The sequence below is a fragment of the Antedon mediterranea genome, chromosome 6, assembly GCF_964355755.1.
Source record: "Antedon mediterranea chromosome 6, ecAntMedi1.1, whole genome shotgun sequence".
NCBI classification, from domain to species: Eukaryota; Metazoa; Echinodermata; class Crinoidea; order Comatulida; family Antedonidae; genus Antedon; species Antedon mediterranea.
In genome coordinates, this window is record NC_092675.1 from 17,509,264 (window position 1) to 17,528,585 (window position 19,322).

A 19,322-nucleotide genomic window follows, 5' to 3' on the forward strand; every position below is an offset into this window, starting at 1 on the left:
TCCACGGAGCAGATGCAAGATCAGAAATAAACAAATCTTCGTTAAATTTCCGGAAGGTTCTCGTATGTAAAATACGCGGGGGCAATTTTATTTTAATTTTTTTACGTATTGCATATATCAATGAGTGATCGCTAATTCCAATTGGTACAACTCCAGTTTTGCTTATAAAGTCATCCCTATTTGAAAAAATTAAATCAATACAACTACTACTGTTTTCCGTTACGCGCGTTGGAGTTTTAATATACTGGTTTAATTGGAAAATTTGGTGGAGGGTTTTAATGTTCCGAGAATGCTGTTTATCAAATATATTCCAATTTAAGTCACCAACAACAATAATCTCTCTTATACTATCTAGTATAAAAGATATTTGATCATGCATTATATCAACAAATCCAGTACACGAATTTGGTGGTCTATAAACATTACCTATAACGAACGGTTTAGTGTTAACCGGCTTAATTTTTATCCATACCGATTCAATTGTATTTTCACCAAAGTCAATGACATCAAAATCAACATTTTCGTTTACATAGATAGCCACCCCACCTCCGTGTCTATTTCTGTCTGTTCTAACTAATAGGTATCCTGGGATTGCAAGTTCACTATTATGTATATTTTGATCTAGCCAGGTTTCACTAATTCCTAAAACATGGAAACGGCATTCCGAAAGTAAACTCCGAACATGGTCCACCTTATTATAGAGACTTCTGACATTTAAATGACCAATTTTAAAACCCTTTGTACAATCAATCTCGCATAATTTGCATAGTATGCCAAAAGCAGGATAAACAATAGAGTCGTTACGTAATTCAGCGTCGTCTACGTCGTTGTCTAAAAGGCTTACGATGTTCGTTTAACAATTGAATTGGTTTAAATGGTTTATTACATGCGTTACAAATAAAATCTAAAATCATCTTATCTACATAAAATACAATACAAATTTAGGACATTTAAAATTCTCTTACACATTACCTTTTACATTTAGGTAATTGTTTAAGATAGGAAGTTCTGGATAAAACAACTTTCTCGTTACTGCCAGTGATTATGGTATGTATGCGACCATCTTGTGTCCAAACTGCAGATACCACTGATGCATAGTTTTGCTTTACAGTACGTAGTAAACTTGATCTTTTGCTCGTAAGGTTTTCATGAATGTAGATATGGCTCCCTTTTAATTTTTTCTTTGCTCTATATACTTCATTTCTAACATTATACGAACTAAACTTTACTATTATTCCTCTTGCTCTTCCGTTTTTCTTAACTTTTGGCCCCAATCTATGACTCCTGTCTATGCATGTTTTATCTACTTCTACGCTTAGCTTTTTCTTAAACAAATCCAAAACTATATTGTCTGTTATCTCACCTTGTTTCTCTTCTATTCCTTGAATAATCAAACAGTTCCTTCTTGAATATTGTTCTGCTTCATCTAGCTCATTTTGTAAGTTCTCTACCTGTTGTTCTACTTTGCTGAGACGATCTTTAGTATCGTCAAGTTCGAAACGTATTGCTTCAATTGCTGCATCCGTTACAATTTGTGTAATGCTTTCAATCAGCTGGTGTTTAACAATGCTCGCAATTTTCTCGGCTAGGTCATTGAAAATACTCGTATTTCCTTTAATTATATTGGAAATTTCATTTTGTACAGTAATAGTAAGCGGTTCCACATCAATGATAGGTGCTGTATCAGTGTTCAGTTCGCAACACTCCTTACCGCTGTCCTTTTTACCACCTTTCCTTGTATTCTTTCCGGCCATGATGGTGTATTAATACGTACATGTACAGCAGACAAACACCGACAAGTAAATGCTAGGCTACAGGAGTGCCCTAACACAACAACTGTCCTGCGGGAAATTTGAACTGTCACCGCGTAGTGAGGCTGAATGTAGTGAGGCTAGAGAGAGCGATTTAGAACACGTCTGCTCTTAACGACGACTACACTAAAGACTAGTTGTTGATTATATTAAGAAATTATTGTATTATAGTTTTCATAAGCTTTTCTGATAACCTCTCTTAATATTTTGGGTTAACATTTTGTTTAGGTAGGAGTGACCATAATATTTGATTCAACAAAATTAGGAAAACTATCTTTTTGGTAGGCCTATGGTATTTTAATTCAAAATGAATATATTTTCTAATAAAATACAAAATGTTATTATCTTATGAAAAGTGCGAGAGCTTCTAAGTACTTTCCTTTAAACAATTTGTTACAAGTTTGAAAACAATCACAAACGAATTATACATATTTGTTGTCACAGTAGCTTACAGTTTTCAGCTAACATCTTTACTTTGACAGAAAACAACAACTCGGTTTCCAACTCTGCCATCTGGGAAATGTGAGTGAAAGACATCATGACACTGCAACAAAATAAGTACAAAGTCAATCTTGTGTGTCATGTAAAATCACTACAGAATCTAGTTGGAATTTAATTTAATTCAAACTGTCTTAGCATAAAAATGGTCTTATTTAGGTAAATATTACTTGGAGTATGCGAAAAATATTTTTGCTTAGAATTATCAATAAATCTATCTTAAGCAAATTTAAGGATTCAAGGCAAAGTTAAGACAATTTATTTGCTAAGAAAGTTTGATATATCTGGCCACTGAAACTTGAACTCTTTTCTAACTTTGTTCTTGTTGATGAAACAACTATAATACAGTACTAACATTTATATTATTTTACCTTTGTAAATTTCCAAAATTCCAAAAAATCTTTAATATCCTGAAAGAGAAAATGGAATGGAATTGCTCTATTTATCACATATTACATCCGTGGATAACATGGATAAAAAAGTATAATAGTAGAGGGGGCATATATAAATTATCAATAGAATAATACATTTGATTATAAAGCTAATGTATGTAATATCAATTCCTCCTGTTGCAAATCCATCTTTTGCCCTTTTGTAGCTTTTCTCATTTCATTTCTGTTTGAAGCACAAGCATGCCTGAGGAAAAGCCGAGTTTCATCATTCACCAAATGCCATTATTTGTACCATTACATGAATATAAAACATTCAGTATTAATTTTTGTTTTATATAACATCTAGATTCCTGTCATTTGAATCAGATTGAATAAAAGGTACTTACTAGGTCAGGCCTAACTAACTAACAGGCCTAGAAAGACAGCGACAACCATTACAAAACTTCAAACTCATTTAGGCTAATTTGTTTTTTCCAACGTGTAGAGATGTTCCCACTAATTAATCAAAATCATACAAACGATCTAAAGCTAATTTAAATGCCTTTTTTGGTCAAAATTATTACATATCTCTCCAAAAATGTACTTCCATCAGTCATAACATTCAATCTTTGCGGCGGAAGTACAAAATAGGTGGCGCTGTTGTATTTCAAAAGCGATAGTATAAAAAAAAAATTTCTAAAAGTGAAAAAACGTTTTTTTTCGTACACAAAAAAATGTACTATTGAACAACTGATCAATATTGCATATTATATAACACCTATATAAATTCCTGTCATTTGATTGGACGAATGTGGGTCACATGGCGTGCAATAGTACGCACTATTCAACAATCGTTAAATAGTACTTTTTGAAACATTTTTGTTTGTTATTTAGATGTTATATAAAACAAATAATGAATGTTTTGTATTCGTGTAATGGTACAAATAATGGCACTTGGTGAATGATGAAAGGTTATATCAACTCGGCTTTGCCTCGTTGATATAACCTTTCATCATTCACCTCGTGTCATTATTTGTACCATTGCACTCATAAACATTCATTATTTGTATACTATTGCCACGAAAGATTGAATTTTATGACTAGTTTCAGTTGCCAGATGAAGTCTTGTAATGGTTTATATGTTTATAGTTTCTAAAATTCAAATTAATATAATACTGTATTTAATATATTATAAAAAAAAAAATATATATATATAGACTTGCACTGATGAAGGGCTAGTGTTGCCCGAAAGCTCTGCTAACTTTTCTGGCTGTTTTACTTTATCGTTTCGATTTAGCTTATCGCTTTTTTATTGTAATGCATACACCCACAGCATTGTCAATTATTTAATTAATTTTTAAACGATAAAGATGAGGAAATCTGTATATATATATATATACATATATAAAAGGTGCATTTTTGTTGTGAATACTCTTAGCATTTTGCAAAGCCCGCTCGTTGAGCTTGTGCACTCTTTGTGTTCATAATCAGTGTACCATGTCCCGCATACCTGGCTCAGCCTATATATTGTGCCAGTTCTGCGGTACATTTCATTTCGAAACCTGAGCTGCACTGACGAGATCTAATAAGATCGAAACAGTACTGTCTGCAGATTGGATATATATATAAAAATCCAAAGGCAAATTACTGAAAAAATGACAAACCACATAAATGTTACTGTTTCAATGTAAATCAAATGTAAGGCCTACCTTTTATTCAAATGTAAGGCCTACCTTTTATTCAAATGTAAGGCCTACCTTTTATTCAAATGTAAGAACTACCTTTTATTCAAATGTAAGGCCTACCTTTTATTCAATCTTATTTAAATGACATCTAGATGACATCTATTTAGATGTTATATAAAACAAATAAATGAATGTTTATATTTGTGGGATGGAACAAATGTCATTTGGTGAATGATGAATGGTTATATTTTCACAAGGCAAAGCATTTCACCTCATGGCATTGTTTGTGCCATTTTATTTATAAGCTTTATTATTTGTTTACTACAGTATACTACACAAATGTACTATTCAAAATATTACTAAACAAATTAAAAACCACTATGACAAAAACAGAAAACTTGCTGGTAACACTAGTTTATAGTATACTTACATCTACCAACCTATCAAACATAACCAAGTGTGTTGTTGGTTTGTTTACTAAATTAAACTCTTTGTCCAGCCATTCTTTAGGGTTTTGGTAAAATATATCTGCCTCATCAACATATTCAGTATTCTTAAGGTCTGGTTGACACTCCAAGAACCGCATTGGAAAGTTTGTATGAATATAACTAAAACAAAAAAAAATAATTACAGAAAATATTTGATAAAAAAATAGCAATAGTGTTATAGTAATAATAGTGATCCACATAAACTCTGTTGAAATGACAGCCATTTTAAAATGCATGTTAGTCTCACTAGTTAGCTCCTCAGATGACACCTTTAAAATGTCAACCTACCTGTAATATGGGGTTGAATGGCATGGCATGAGAAACATAACTGATGCTGTTCCTCCAGATGCTGCTAGCAATCTTAAATATTCCATGACTTGAATGACACCTCTCTGGTGAACGAGTCCAGTGTAAGCTGCTATAAAGATGCTAGCAATTACTAAGACCAACATAATCACCAAAGACTGTTTGGTTCTTATCATATTAAACATTGCTACACCTTTTAAAAGAAATAGTGACACAGCTGACAATTATCAAAGTACTATTAATACAGTATTTAAAAGCTTGATAGCTGTAAGAATATACGGTGGTAACATAAAATCTGGGAATTAATCTGTAGGGATGAGGGCATGGCATGAACTTACCATTAAACAATGCAACAATAGGTAGCAATCCCATTAAAAATCTGAACTCTTTGTGACCAAGAAAACTGGAAAAAGAAAAGAATTACTATAAAAAATGATATACAGAAAGATATCTTTTATACAAATATATTTTATTTGAAAATATGCTTGAGGAAAACCCTACTTCAATTATGCTGATGATCATCAATAAAGAAGAAGAAATATTTCAAGGAAGACGACAAATTCAAGAAAAGAAAAATGGTCAGGACAACAAACAGGATGAAGTCATTTTATGTGGCATTTACAGAGACAACCTCAATCAATCAATTTAAAGCTGGTTTGGAGAAACACTGGTCAGTCTGACCACCATATAAAAATGTTCTCCTTATAATGATTGAGACAATGGTTCATTCATGGAGGGACACACAGGCACTGCCTTAAATGTTTCAACATCAAGGTATATTAAGGTAATACAATAAGCAAAATTTAAACATACCTATATATAATTATGGTCCATAAAATGATAAATAGCCACTGCTTTAACTCTCTGCCATGATAAAAGACCCCAATAGCAAACAGTACAATTTGAGGACCCAGTAGCACTGGAAAGCCCTGGGTTATATACCAATACCATGGATGAACACCATAAAAACCAGCCATGTTATAGAACAGGTTAAACTTGAGGAAATTTAATTGAACGAGAATCCACTAAAGAAAAGAAAAATATAACATATAGTGTGAGAACGTGTATTGTATAGATCACTTTTAATTATCAAAATACTACATGTTTGGCTAGAAATATGGTTAAAAACAATTGTAATGATTAATTTTGAATTATGCCATGATCAATTAGGAATTTATAATAATGCAAGATTTGTTTGTTTAGGTTGGCTAATTTATTATGCTACAGACGAAATAAATTATATTTACCTTCCCATAAAATATTCTGTCTAATACAAGAGATAGCAACAGCAAAGAAATACAAATAGGTGCAAGAAATTTAAATATGAACTTCAGTTTGTATTGTTCTACCAGAAAATGTTGAAATACAAGAGGAATCCAGATGATAGCAACAGTTGGTCTTATGATAACAGCCAGACCAACTACAACCAGATATATCATACTAAAAAATAAACACAATTGTTGAATAGATATTTTCATATTAATTATTATACATATTGACTGCTTAGAGGTTAAATATAAGATTTGACATCCCTGAGGAAATAATATTATGTTCGAGGGAATTTAATTTTCCCGAAGCGCTAGCTGAGAGAAATATATATTCCCCGAGAACATAATATCATTCCTGAGTGGATGTCAAATCTTATATTTTACCAATATAAAAGGCGATATCTGTTATATTACATAGCCAACAACAAGTTGAATGTAACTGCTGGGTCGGGTGTAGCTATTCACCTTACCTTGCGAAGAATAATATACAGATAATTACTAATTAATGATTCCTTGGCAATAAAATATTCACATAGGCCTAGGCCGTTTAAATTAACAGAAGAATTTCCATCAATAAGCCTACATTAATAATAATATTATTCAGGTAGGCCGAATAAATAATAATTCTTTGAGGAGCCGAATCACCGGATGTTCAAGCAAGTTGTGTGGCGCATAGGATGAAGAGTTGTCTTGTGATGGAGTGACAATTCATTGCGAGTTCAAGTCCCAGTAGATGACTTTTGTTTATTTATTGCCAAACGCGAGTGTTGCCACACGAAAATTACAGTCAATATCACTTGTCTCGAGAATTTGCTGGATTTTATATGTTTAATGACAGGGACACGATAATTACGCGAAAATTACTCGGTCAATATTATCGTACTCGAGAAAATATATATGATGTATGATCCTCGCAGCGGTAGTCATGTGATGCAGTTTCAACCAATCACATTCATGTATTTACATAGGCTATGTAATATAACACAATGTATTCCTGTCATTTGATTGGACAATTGAGAGTCAATGAAGGCAGGAACAATGCGATCTTCCTCCCTTAACATACAATGGCAGCTTCCGGTTGCAATTTGGCTCTGTTTTGCATAAAGAAGTTTACAATTCTATTTTTGTAGGACCCTTTAACACATTGACTGCCAAGGCATTTTCCGTAATTTCTGTCCCAGTGCCAAGTCCCGTTTACATATTAAATTACAGTTTGAAAGTGTAACATCTGGTCACAGACTATCATGATGTCATTCAAAATACGATGGCGGGAAAAACCGTTGAGACGTATAAATACGTCACTGGCAATGGTCCAACAATTTTATTGACTTTGCCAGGAACGTAAATATACGTCGGGGATTTTCCGCGCTAAAATCGGTCAAACCTATCATCGAGAGATAAAAACAGTAAACCACACTGAATCATTTCATCCTTTATTATTTTTATTTACTATTAGCGCAATTTATGACATGTTTGAGATGATTATATTGAGTGTGAGGGCGCCATCGTATCAACCATATTCAATGCATGAGGGAATAAACACAAACAAACATATGACATTTATTTTTAGATTATCGTTTACGTACATCATTCATAAACTGCCATGCGATAATTCCTGTTCCAATCACCACTGCCAGCGATTCTACATACAATACAAAAGTGCTACGATTTTGACGTAGTATTACGTCTTGGCAAGTAGCGACACGCAATTTTTGACGTATAAATACGCCGTGGCAGTGAACGTGTTAATATAAAAACATATAACAATAAAACACAACATAAATTAAATAAAAGTTAGAAAGAAACAACATTTCCTATATACATTTTAGTGTTGTTCATCAGCATAAAGAGATAAATAGTGTTTTTAACATGTTTATTTATACATTTATTTTTTCTTTTAAAAACATCAGTTTATTACCGCCAGTACATGTGAAGTCTTTCCACAACTTTGGTCCGTAAGTGTATAAATTGTTGACTCAAGTCAATCTCATAAAGGGAATTTGAATTCAGTTTCTGTTCTGCGGTTATTGGTAAAACTGGCACAATAACTAAACATATTTAAAATATGATGTGGTAATTCTTCGAATCTTACATTTGCCATAATATCCTATGACGTTTACTCTGTGAATATCGTAAACGTTTAATATGTATTGTCCCTTGAAACACAAAAAATGAAAAAAAAAAAAATTCTAAATTTAAATTGGCCATATCAAAGTAATATTAAAGTTCGATTCAAAAACAACAGTTTACGTAATTAACAGGTAAATTAATTAGATTATATTTCGTCTGAGAAATCGTCGCAAGCGAAAGTAAACAAAGATTTCAAACCATGAGTACGCATTATGCATAATGCTAATTAGGATTGTTTACAACTCATCATGGTTGAGAAGGTGTTTTCACACAGATCGCGAGGAAGTTTTATGATTATGCATACAGAGTAGCCAAACAAGCGCATTGCATTATGGGATATGTTTTGATTGGAAACTTTGACTTCCAGTCAAAGTTATTTTTTGAACAAAAAAACATATGTATTTTGGTTAAATTATTTTTTTTTTTGACTAATTTTTGGAGAAAATTAATAACTATTATGATACTTCAAAATGACCCACGTTTTTTCGAAAAAAAAAAAAAAAAATTTTTTTGGAATTAGTCAAAGGGACAATACATCTTTAAACAATGGCTCTGAGGCTTGTTTGAATTTAATGTAAGTAATGCATTTTACAACTCTCATTTGGAGCTTTAAGAGGACTTCTAACGTGCTCTTATATGTATTACCCCATACCAAGTTACCATATTGAATATGAGGTAATACCAAGGTGTTACACATTGTGGACAGACAAATGAGCAGGGCGCCATTTTGTGGCAGCACTTGACACCCTTAGGAGAGAATAAAGTTCTTGTATGTGTCATACACACCTGGGAGCAATTCAGCCCAGTTAGAATGCAAGACAGAGGTTATTCCTCCACATTTACATTTATATTAAAACTATATCACCACATCTCAATTGAGGTTTAATGAGTGGAGTAGAAATAGTTCTAAGTTATGTAACCTGACACTACTGTAGGTAAGGATTGAATCCGGGACTTTGGTATTTACCAATTAAGAAGTACATTGTGGAGAATCATGCTATAAAATGTAATTCATTGAGTCATGTCTAATTACCATCAGCCTAACTATCAACATCTTACCTGTTCTTATGTTGACATAAGACAGAGTAATAAGTTAGTGCCACAGATGTGAGAACCATCTCCATTGTGTTTGCTAATGTACGGGTTGCTGTGAATAACACAAACCAGTTTGTTAAATGTGCGATGAGCTATTACAGAATATTAAAGAAAATAACAAATAGCATTCACACACATTTAAAAAAACACCATAGTAGAGAATGTGAAAGCACCCTTATGCTATTCGTAGCACATACAGTATTCTATTGTCATGAAAGGATACGACAAGCAAGGCAATGTTTGGGCTGGTCAGGTTTTTGGCAAAAAGGTAAATATGAAGATCTCCAATAGCACTGAAAACACCCTGAAGCATTCGAGGACTGTGGATCTAAGAAAACAAAATAATGCATTTAAATTTTTTAATTTGTAGAGTAAAAAACAGGTTTATAGTATATATCATAAAATAAACGTAGCCTAGGCATTTAAAGTATAGGCTACTGTCCAGTTATAAAGTATAAAGACCTCAACACAAACTCTTACCAGAAAAAGTGGAAAATCCAAATGTAGCAACTGCAAGATCTTAAACAGAACTGCAAAAATAAATGGATGGAGATATCCCCTTATGCCGATGTCCCATTCCCATGTGAGGTAGCCATATGTAACTGAACGTTTAGGAAATAATAAGGTATTCCATTGGTACACATTGCCCATTTTATTTATAACTATCCTAATTGAAAAAAGTAGAAGTACATGTAGTGAGGAAGAAGAAAATACATTTCTAAATAACAAAATTGGTGCTACTGACGTAGTTTTAACGTTATATGACCAACGGTTTGCATTCTATGTGGCTTGTCATGTCAATGGAAAGGTATGTAAGCTATATGTTAAGCTATCTAAATATTCCATTTATTTTTTTTTTTGAGCTATCAAGGGTGGGCCCTGCCTAAATTTCGGAAATAATTAATAAAATAAATTATATTTTTCCTAAACAATAAGTATATAAATATATTGCCTGTTTTCCTAGACGCATTGGAAATATGATTCTTAACACAAATAAACCCCCAAGCTCTGTAGATCTTGACAATCGGTGGTTCCCAAACAGAACATGCACATCTACCATACTCAGATGTGTGTTATGCATTTCCAACCATCTATGGGTATCATTTAATTAAAATTCGTTATTTTTGTATAAAACATTAAAATATTTTAATCTGAAATAGTCTTTTGCTCCATTTCAGCCTCACCATGGTTGGGGTTGAAAAAAAATGTTAGAAAATATGGGCCTTTAGTTAAAGATGTATTGTCCCTTTGACTAATTTTTTTTAATTATTTCGAAAAAAAGTGGGTCATTTTGAAGTATCATAATAGTTATTACCTTTCACCAAAAAATTAGTCGAAAAGAAAATCATTTAACTGAAATATAGACATTTTTTTGTTCAAAAAATAACTTTGACTTCCAGTCAAAGTTTTCGATCAAAACATATCTCATATGCAACGCGCTTGTTTGGCTACTCTGTATGCATAATCATAAAACTTCCTTGCGATCTGTGTGAAAACACCTTCTCAAACCGCCGACGAGTTGTAAACAATCCTAATTAGCATCATGCATAATGCATACTCATGGTTTGAAATCTTTGTGTACTTTCGCTCGCGACGATTTTCCAGCAAAATGTAATAAAATTAATTTATCGGTTAATTACGTAAACTTGTTGTTTTTGGCTCAAATTTTCGACTTAAAGTGAATAACTTTAATATTACTTTGATATGGCCAATTTAAATCTAGAATATTTTGACCTTCATTTTTTGTGTTTCAAGGGACAATACATCTTTAACAATGTTGTTGGTCTGTACTGTATAGTTTAGTTTATTTTATAGAGAGGTTAATTCCTTGATGTACTTGAAGTGCCTTCTCCTACAATAGAAACTTTCAGGAACAGTTTTATTTACAGGGCACCATTAAATACATGTATGCTTCCCTAAATGCGGTGTCACTAAATTAGTTTAAGTCTGTTTAAACAAGTATTGGATACTGAAATAAAAATTGATATGTAGTGTATAGTATATTTTTGTATAGTTAGAATAGATAGAATAGAATCAGTAATAATTTAAGAAGCACAAATGAAATGAAAATAACATCTCACTAGATCTAGAATATTGTTATCTAGAATAAGTGATTTTAAGATTGTCTATTGATGTTTACCACACTTGGTGGGTAATTGGTTATAACCACTTGTTATTGTCAGGATCTTTTTTCCCCAATTTTTTTTCTCTAAAACTTGGAAACAGGGGGTGAGTGTTCGCTGTGGATTAAGGGGGTTTCGCTTTAACCATAAACACACCCCAGGTAATTTTTAAGGGTGGGTACGAAACTACATTACCTTCTTGCCAACAGTTCAACATGTAAAAGGATATTTGAAGACCATTTTGTGAGCAACCTCCACCGATTGCCAATACTCATCAGGAACAAACCAAGTCTGTACAAACAATGCATTCACAAACCGAAAAACAACCAACAGCAAGAGCAAACGATGCCATCCCAACTTCTCTAACATGATGGCGACAACTGTAAGACTAGAACTAGTAGGTTTCATACTCCATTTGTCATCAGGCTGTTGAGTTAGCAATGTTTCTGTTTGGTGCTGTTGTGGTCGTCTTGCCATACTAAAGCAAAGAATATATATCACAAGAATGAGTAATCTGCGGTTTCCCCTGTAACAGTAATATTGTTCATGCGGTAGGGCGCCTCCATAAGTATACAACTTTTGTGACGGTCACACTAATCTAAGCCTGGACCACCAGTAGTGCTTCCATGATAAAAAATGTTATCAACTACATGTTAACATCATATTAAATATTAAATGCTAGTTGGATATTTAATTGTTTGTTTTATGCAATTTATTTAGTAAAACTGCCGAATAGACAGTTCATGTGAACTACCGGTCGTTGGCCTTCCTTTGTGAACTAATTTAGCATGGTATAGTAAATAATTTTCTGTAGAAGAGAAATTTTTTTTTTAAATATCAATCCGCGCGTGATGCATGTTGGGATTTATAGAAGGCCGCTAACATTATTAGAATTGACATAATTTTCACAAATTTTATAGGTTCATATGGTTTTTTTGTGTGACCTTAAATTAGGTCCAAAAAAAATCCCAAAAATGTAGGTCTAGTGTTTTAATATACCTGAAGATAAATATTAATGTACGTGATGCAACTACAAGATCTTAAACAGAACTGCAAAAATAAATGGATGGAGATATCCCCTTATGCCGATGTCCCATTCCCATGTGAGGTAGCTGAACGTTTAGGAAATAACCAACATAAAATGTAGTGTGTGACCTTAAATTAGGTAAAAAAAATGTAGGTCTCTAGTGTTTTAATATAGATGTTTTCATACTGTTTTTGGATTTTTTTAATTGGTTTTATTAAATTAATAGCATTTATTTGAGTTTTTGCGTGACTTTATGACTAAATAACACTGATAGTAGGGTACCGTAGGCCTCCCCACGGATATTTTTTTCTTGATATATCTTACCAATAATGAACTCATATATCACAAACATTATATAATTATGGCCTAGAAGCCACTATATTATTTCATATAAATTATGGTGAATGCACAAAACTTCGGAGCCTTACAAGCATAATAAGGTTATCTATATATAAATTTACGTAAGGGCAAAATTCGGTAAATCGCGCCTTATTTCTAGAATGTTTACTCGATGGTATATAAAGTTGGTTCGTACTTTCGGTACTGATTTTAACCACCTGATGTAACCCTGTTTACTAATTAAATTGAGTTCGATAATTAGTTATTGACGATTAAAACGAATTTAGGTTCAACGATTTGCCCCAAATAGGGGTATTTTTCGATCGTGGTATACACTGTCTAATGGATGTCCGGCTTGAAAAATACCCGCAGACAATAATACGAGGATGCTTCGCATTTTCCTATCTCCTCCTACGATAATTGTTTTTAATGGCTGAAAACCGGTTGAACAGCTCGAGTACAGCATCATAATGTTGAAGACAGGCCGATTTTCTTAAAAAAATACTATTTTGATAGATTTAATATACGTTTATACAAATGTATTGATTTGCGATGAATGGAACATTCCAATCTCTGTTCCTCAAGTGTTTATTCCCTCAGGCGTCGTAAAGGCAAGTGCTGTATACTCATAACAGAAATTCGATCCATTTTTTTTTTCAATCTGTGCAGTGGTTAGATATACATTTTTTTAAACGGATAATGAGCTAGAGTTTTCACTCGCCGTATATTATGTACAAATCTTTATTATTGCAATTAAACCACCCACATCATCACCCTTCTCTCACTGGCATGAGTAGCGTTGTAAAACCAGTAGAGGATAGGCCTACGGTACATCACATGCCCTAACGCAGAACAACTTTGGTGGGTAGGGTAGGAACCAACTTAAGTATGAATTGGCTCTAAGAAAAAATTGAAAACCATTAGGCCTACTTATTAAGTTGAGTTAGATAATTTAATATTTATTGACGATTACATCGAATTTATGATTTTTCCCGAATAGAGGTGGTTTTCACAAATTGTTTTACATTATATAAACATATACACGTCGTAGTGATGTATCGTTACATGTACTGTACTATTTCAATCGACTTGGACGGTGATAGTTTCAACAAAGTATTACATCGCAATGTTTTACTGTGTTTAGTGGTATATTATTTGTAAAACATGAAAACAATTAATATTTCGTTACTAAATAGATAAAGAATATATTTAATTTTTCCTCTTTGCACCCATCCTCTTCACATACAAAACACAAATTAAGTTTGTTTAAATTTGACTTAAACAATTGGTCTCATTTTGTGACAAGTTTCTCTTTCGGAATTAATTCCCAGGGTGCTAATTTTAGTTGAGTACATAAATCACATTGTCTATTTATTCGTTCCTGTAAACGACATGTATTTGTCCTGCGATACGTACATTTGAAATCGCCAGTTTTTTAACGCTGAAATTATTATGTATTTGAGAACCATCTGTGGGCACGACCTAGATGGTACGCGAGCGAAGCGAGCGTACCATCTAGTTCAATGCAATTTATAGATAACATTAACAATAATTGTTTTGTTTTTTTTCCAATAAAAAAAATTTTGTAGCCCTAAATTCGTATTAAATCTTAATTTTACAGTCATGACTCATATTATTGTACAGTTGTATCGTGCGAGGCGCCCTTGAAATATTGTCATTGATCGAATAGAGGAAGTGTGATATCTTCCTATGTAGTAGATTAGTAAACTAGTAGATACACTATCTTTGATATCTATTAAATCAAGTCTTCTTCAGTCTGTATACATCCACCCTTATGAGGGCGGGCATCCAGGCTCTATATTACAAATTCTAATGCAAAAATCGCCGATTACTTATTATAGTAGGGCGGCCAATGTGAGCTTTTTCATCATGGGGGGCATTTTCTGTTAATAGCAGGCAACCATGTGGAATATATCCCTTATGGGATGACAAAAAAGATAGGGGTGGATGCCACTCTCAAATTTTAGGTCAAAGGTCATTTTCAATGTTATAAGGTCAAATATGGTAAAATATGGTAAAATAGAGGTTTAAGCTGTTTTCAACAACGTATAAGCTAATTAAAAGAAATGTAACCATTATTGGATCATTATTGACATTGCTGTAGATGGTCAAGTTCATTAATTTTTCAACTTACAAGTTTAAAGGTCATTTTCAAGGTCATAAGGTCAAATAGAGCACAGTCCTGTTAATTATCGGTATTAATAATTGAAATAAATATAATTTTCATGATAGCCTGTGGCTGATGGTTATAGTGTGGTGTCAAAAAGACCAGAATTATACTGGGAAGATTTTAAACTTTTTGAGTCACTCCTGGAAGGTGTTCAAGGGATGGAGAGGATGAGTTCTAGAGTATCAAAATAACCGAAATTGGAGGCCTACTAGAATGTCTTAAATTTCATTTAAAAACGGTCACAGAGGGTTTGTAGGTTGGGAGTAATGGGCAGCATGGGCACATGCCAATATCCGAAATTTTTCTGGGATGGAAGGAGGTGAACGCTCTGAGGTGGGAATTTCTTCCAGCACTGATATAATGCCTACTGGTCATCTGGGTAACGGCAAACGATTGAATCACAACCACATGCATGCTTTCGGTAACAACTTCTTCTGGCTCTTTAGTTTACATACACATGTAACAAGTTCCAAACTGAAAACTGGGTTAGGGGCTTCCAAACGACCCGATTCATTTAGGCCACATACTGATCTCTGCCTGATAGTTGGCTCGTATGTTTAGGTTCTGTCTGTCTGTATTCACCATAAGTGAGTTTTTTAAATTTTAAATGTTTCCCTATGTGGAAATACAGTACTTAAGATTAGTACATTGGGACTATCCTTTCAATCGTGTTACTGCTTTTATCCAATGTAATGATCAAATACAACGAAATATCTAGGTAACTTGCATAAATACTTGCATAGTCACCAAATGTTTTACAGCCATGTTTACTGAATCCTATAGTGCATGACCATCATGTTTTTAAGTTTTCTTCTGGAACATCTGTGGGTATTTCAACGCCATCCATCAACATATGTGAAGTCATATTTGGTTAAAGATATTAAAATTGGGCTATGATCATACTTCAATGGTTGATCAGCAGATTTTCTTTCTTTTTTTTGTTTTTATATACTTTATAGAAACAGTTGCCTATAGAAATCCGCAAAGGTTTAGAGCGATGCTTTCTTAGTGGCTCCTCAAGTTTTAAGTTCTATTGTTTTTTTTCTTTTAATAAGTTGTTACTTTAAATATAAGATCTTCCTTATCATCTGTCAGGTCGAAAGTGTATTATGTGTGATTCGTGATCATGTCACGCAGAACCTATCAATGAATTACAGCGTTTCATGTTATACCAATGATTCTATTTTGAATCTATCAATCATCCACTCAGTATTTAGAACATTTGGTTAGTTTAGATAGGTAAACTTGTTTACCCTTTTAACCTCATTTCTACAACGAATCCAATCGGTTTTTAAATGTGTTGATGATTTCAGAAATGACGACTTCGGTTGGCAAACTATTCAATATATAATTACTAATTGTGAAAAAGTGGATCTCCTATCAGTCCTTTGTAAAATTTAGGAAAAGTCTAAGCTGATGTCCTCGTGTATTTCTGCTTAGATTGCATCTCATTTAAAGGAAACCTTTTGAAAATTGTCAATCAAGTCACCACGAATACGTCTGTCATACAGTGTTGTTAGGCCAAAAAACGATCTTCATATGAATAAGAATTGATAGCTGGAATTTGATTTGTCGCATGACGTTGTCCTCTTACAATCCGTTTATGTCTTTTTTGGAGATATGGATTCCATACCTGGACACAGTACGCAATGTAATGTTTGTAAATAGCGTTAAAACAGTCTTTATCCATGTGTATAAAAGACCTCTTAATTTTTATATCTGTTATCACCGTCAGCCACGATAGCATAGATGTGAAGGCCCCAAGAAGGAGAACCCATTTACCACTCCTTCCAACCTTGATAAAGTCCAATAGTTAGGGTTTTTGAAAACAAAGACTTGATACCCACGTTTCTCTTTCGAGATTTCTTGAAACACCAAACTTCAACAAAAACTTGTATCATTGAAAGAATGAAAAAAATGTTTAAATAATTACATTATAGGGGGTCTCTGACCCAAACAAAAACATCTTGACATTAGGTCATATAGGGGGTCTCTGTTTTCGAAATTTTTCTTAAACAAATTTCTAAATAAATCATGAATAATACCACAAAACTTGCGAGTTAGGATGACTATAACGAGGCATTTAATAAAAAGGCAAATTGCCTTAAAATGCAAATGTGACATGTTTCGAGAAACTATTCTCATCATCAGAACAGTAAACAACGCCTAGAGTGCTTATATACCAATAGGACATATTGTATGTAAATAAGTAAGTAATTAGCATAATAAAACAAGGAATGTAGGTAACAACCAATCATATGGCAAGTGTGACGCCTAAGTTATAGATTTGTTTCAAAGAAGGTTTACTCCACGAGATGTGGAGGGCTTCCTTGACCTTAAGTTTAAAAGCGGAATCTGCAGAATCCAGAACGGTGAAGCAACCCGCATTAGCGAGGGCCTTACACCGTTCTGAATCCTGCAGATGTTGAAAAATGTGAGAAGCCTTGTCCCTGAAATGTTCACGCACCCGCATTGATAACCGTCTATTGGTTTCACCAATATACATGGAATTACATCCCATACATTTAAATTTATATACAACACAAGAGCGGAACACATCAGAGACAGGGTCCTTAAGACTAAACAAGTTTGAAATTTTGAATGATTTGAAAGCTAATTTAATATTAATACCTTTGCAATATTTACGTGTAATTTTGTCGATTCTTTGTTGTGCGCATTTGGCAAACTGTAAGTTTTATTATGCTAATTACTTACTTATTTACATACAATATGTCCTATTGGTATTATAAGCACTCTAGGCGTTGTTTACTGTTCTGATGATGAGAATAGTTTCTCGAAACATGTCACATTTACATTTTAAGGCAATTTGCCTTTTTATTAAAATTTCTAAATATTATTACATTATTATAGGTAATATTAATAATTTTTCTAAAAACAAATTTCTAAATATTATTACATTATTATAGGTAATATTAATAATATTATAGTAAAAGACCAATCTTTTGGCACATATGGCGTTTCATACATATTACACTTGACCTATTTTTTTCCCGACAAAAATAAAACGATGACTGGTGGAAAACATAAAAAAGACAAATTTACAACAGACTGGGAAAAGCCTATTAAAAAACTGTGTGTACTTTACAGAAATATGTGAAAACAACATTTTGAGAAAATGACACTTTTATATTTAATTTCCAATGTTTTTATGTGTAAAATAAAATGTTTATCTCATAATTACTATAATATGAAGCATCAGTTGATCTTTAAATATAATTTAATTTTTTGGAATATATCTGATGATGTAGATGATTTTCCATGAATAAAAAAAAATCCTATATTCTGACCTTGTTTGACCACATAAACTGACCTTAAAACCCAAAACTGAAGATGGCATCCACCCCTATCGTTTTTGCCACCCTACCAGGGAGTTGTTATTAGACAACAACTCCCTGACCCTACAAAGGATACATTCAACATGGTTGCCTGCTATTAACAAAAAATTCCCCCCAAACTTTTTATAGAGGACTTTTTTTGTGTATTTGGCCTCTCTACTATTACGTGATATTCTTTGACCATCCATGTATGGCAATGTAAGAGATACCTACTAGCTGGTAGGCCTATTATAGGCATGATTTATATTACTTACATTACTGTAGTTTACAGCCTTACTATTACTACAAAGTTACTAACATACAGTATAATCAAAGCGCCGAAGAACCTAGGCCTAGCCTAGTAGGCTAGACCTATTATTAGTAATAGTATACTGTATAGGCCTAGGCTAGGCCTAGGCCTAGGCCTATACATTTAAAGAGACGAATCTCCTCTCGGTCCATTTTGCGTTCAAAACACTGTCGTATCGGGCCAAAATCGGTCCGATTTTATTTGGACCATATCAACTCGAAAACTCGGTCAACACTCATTATTCTACAGCCAAAATTACCCCAGAAAAAATAGGTGAAGTAAATTCTGCAAAAATTGAGACATATACCTCAAATACGACTGGAATTCCTAATGTCAAAGAACTTA

General features: G+C 33.1%; 1 protein-coding gene across 1 annotated transcript; it reads right to left on the minus strand.

Annotated features, from left to right (window-relative positions):
- Positions 1-1,975: 1,975 nt before the first annotated feature.
- LOC140051156 (GPI mannosyltransferase 3-like) lies at positions 1,976-19,293 on the minus strand. Its single transcript, XM_072096288.1, has 12 exons — positions 19,285-19,293; positions 12,005-12,253; positions 10,133-10,250; positions 9,876-9,980; positions 9,617-9,744; positions 6,407-6,599; positions 5,973-6,184; positions 5,498-5,562; positions 5,142-5,352; positions 4,796-4,973; positions 2,681-2,719; positions 1,976-2,355 (listed from the first exon to the last, which is right to left on the minus strand). Exons 2-12 carry the CDS (start codon positions 12,250-12,252, stop codon positions 2,269-2,271), a joined length of 1,584 nt encoding a protein of 527 aa, XP_071952389.1. The 5' UTR covers position 12,253; positions 19,285-19,293; the 3' UTR covers positions 1,976-2,268.
- Between the last annotated feature and the right edge of the window lie 29 nt (positions 19,294-19,322).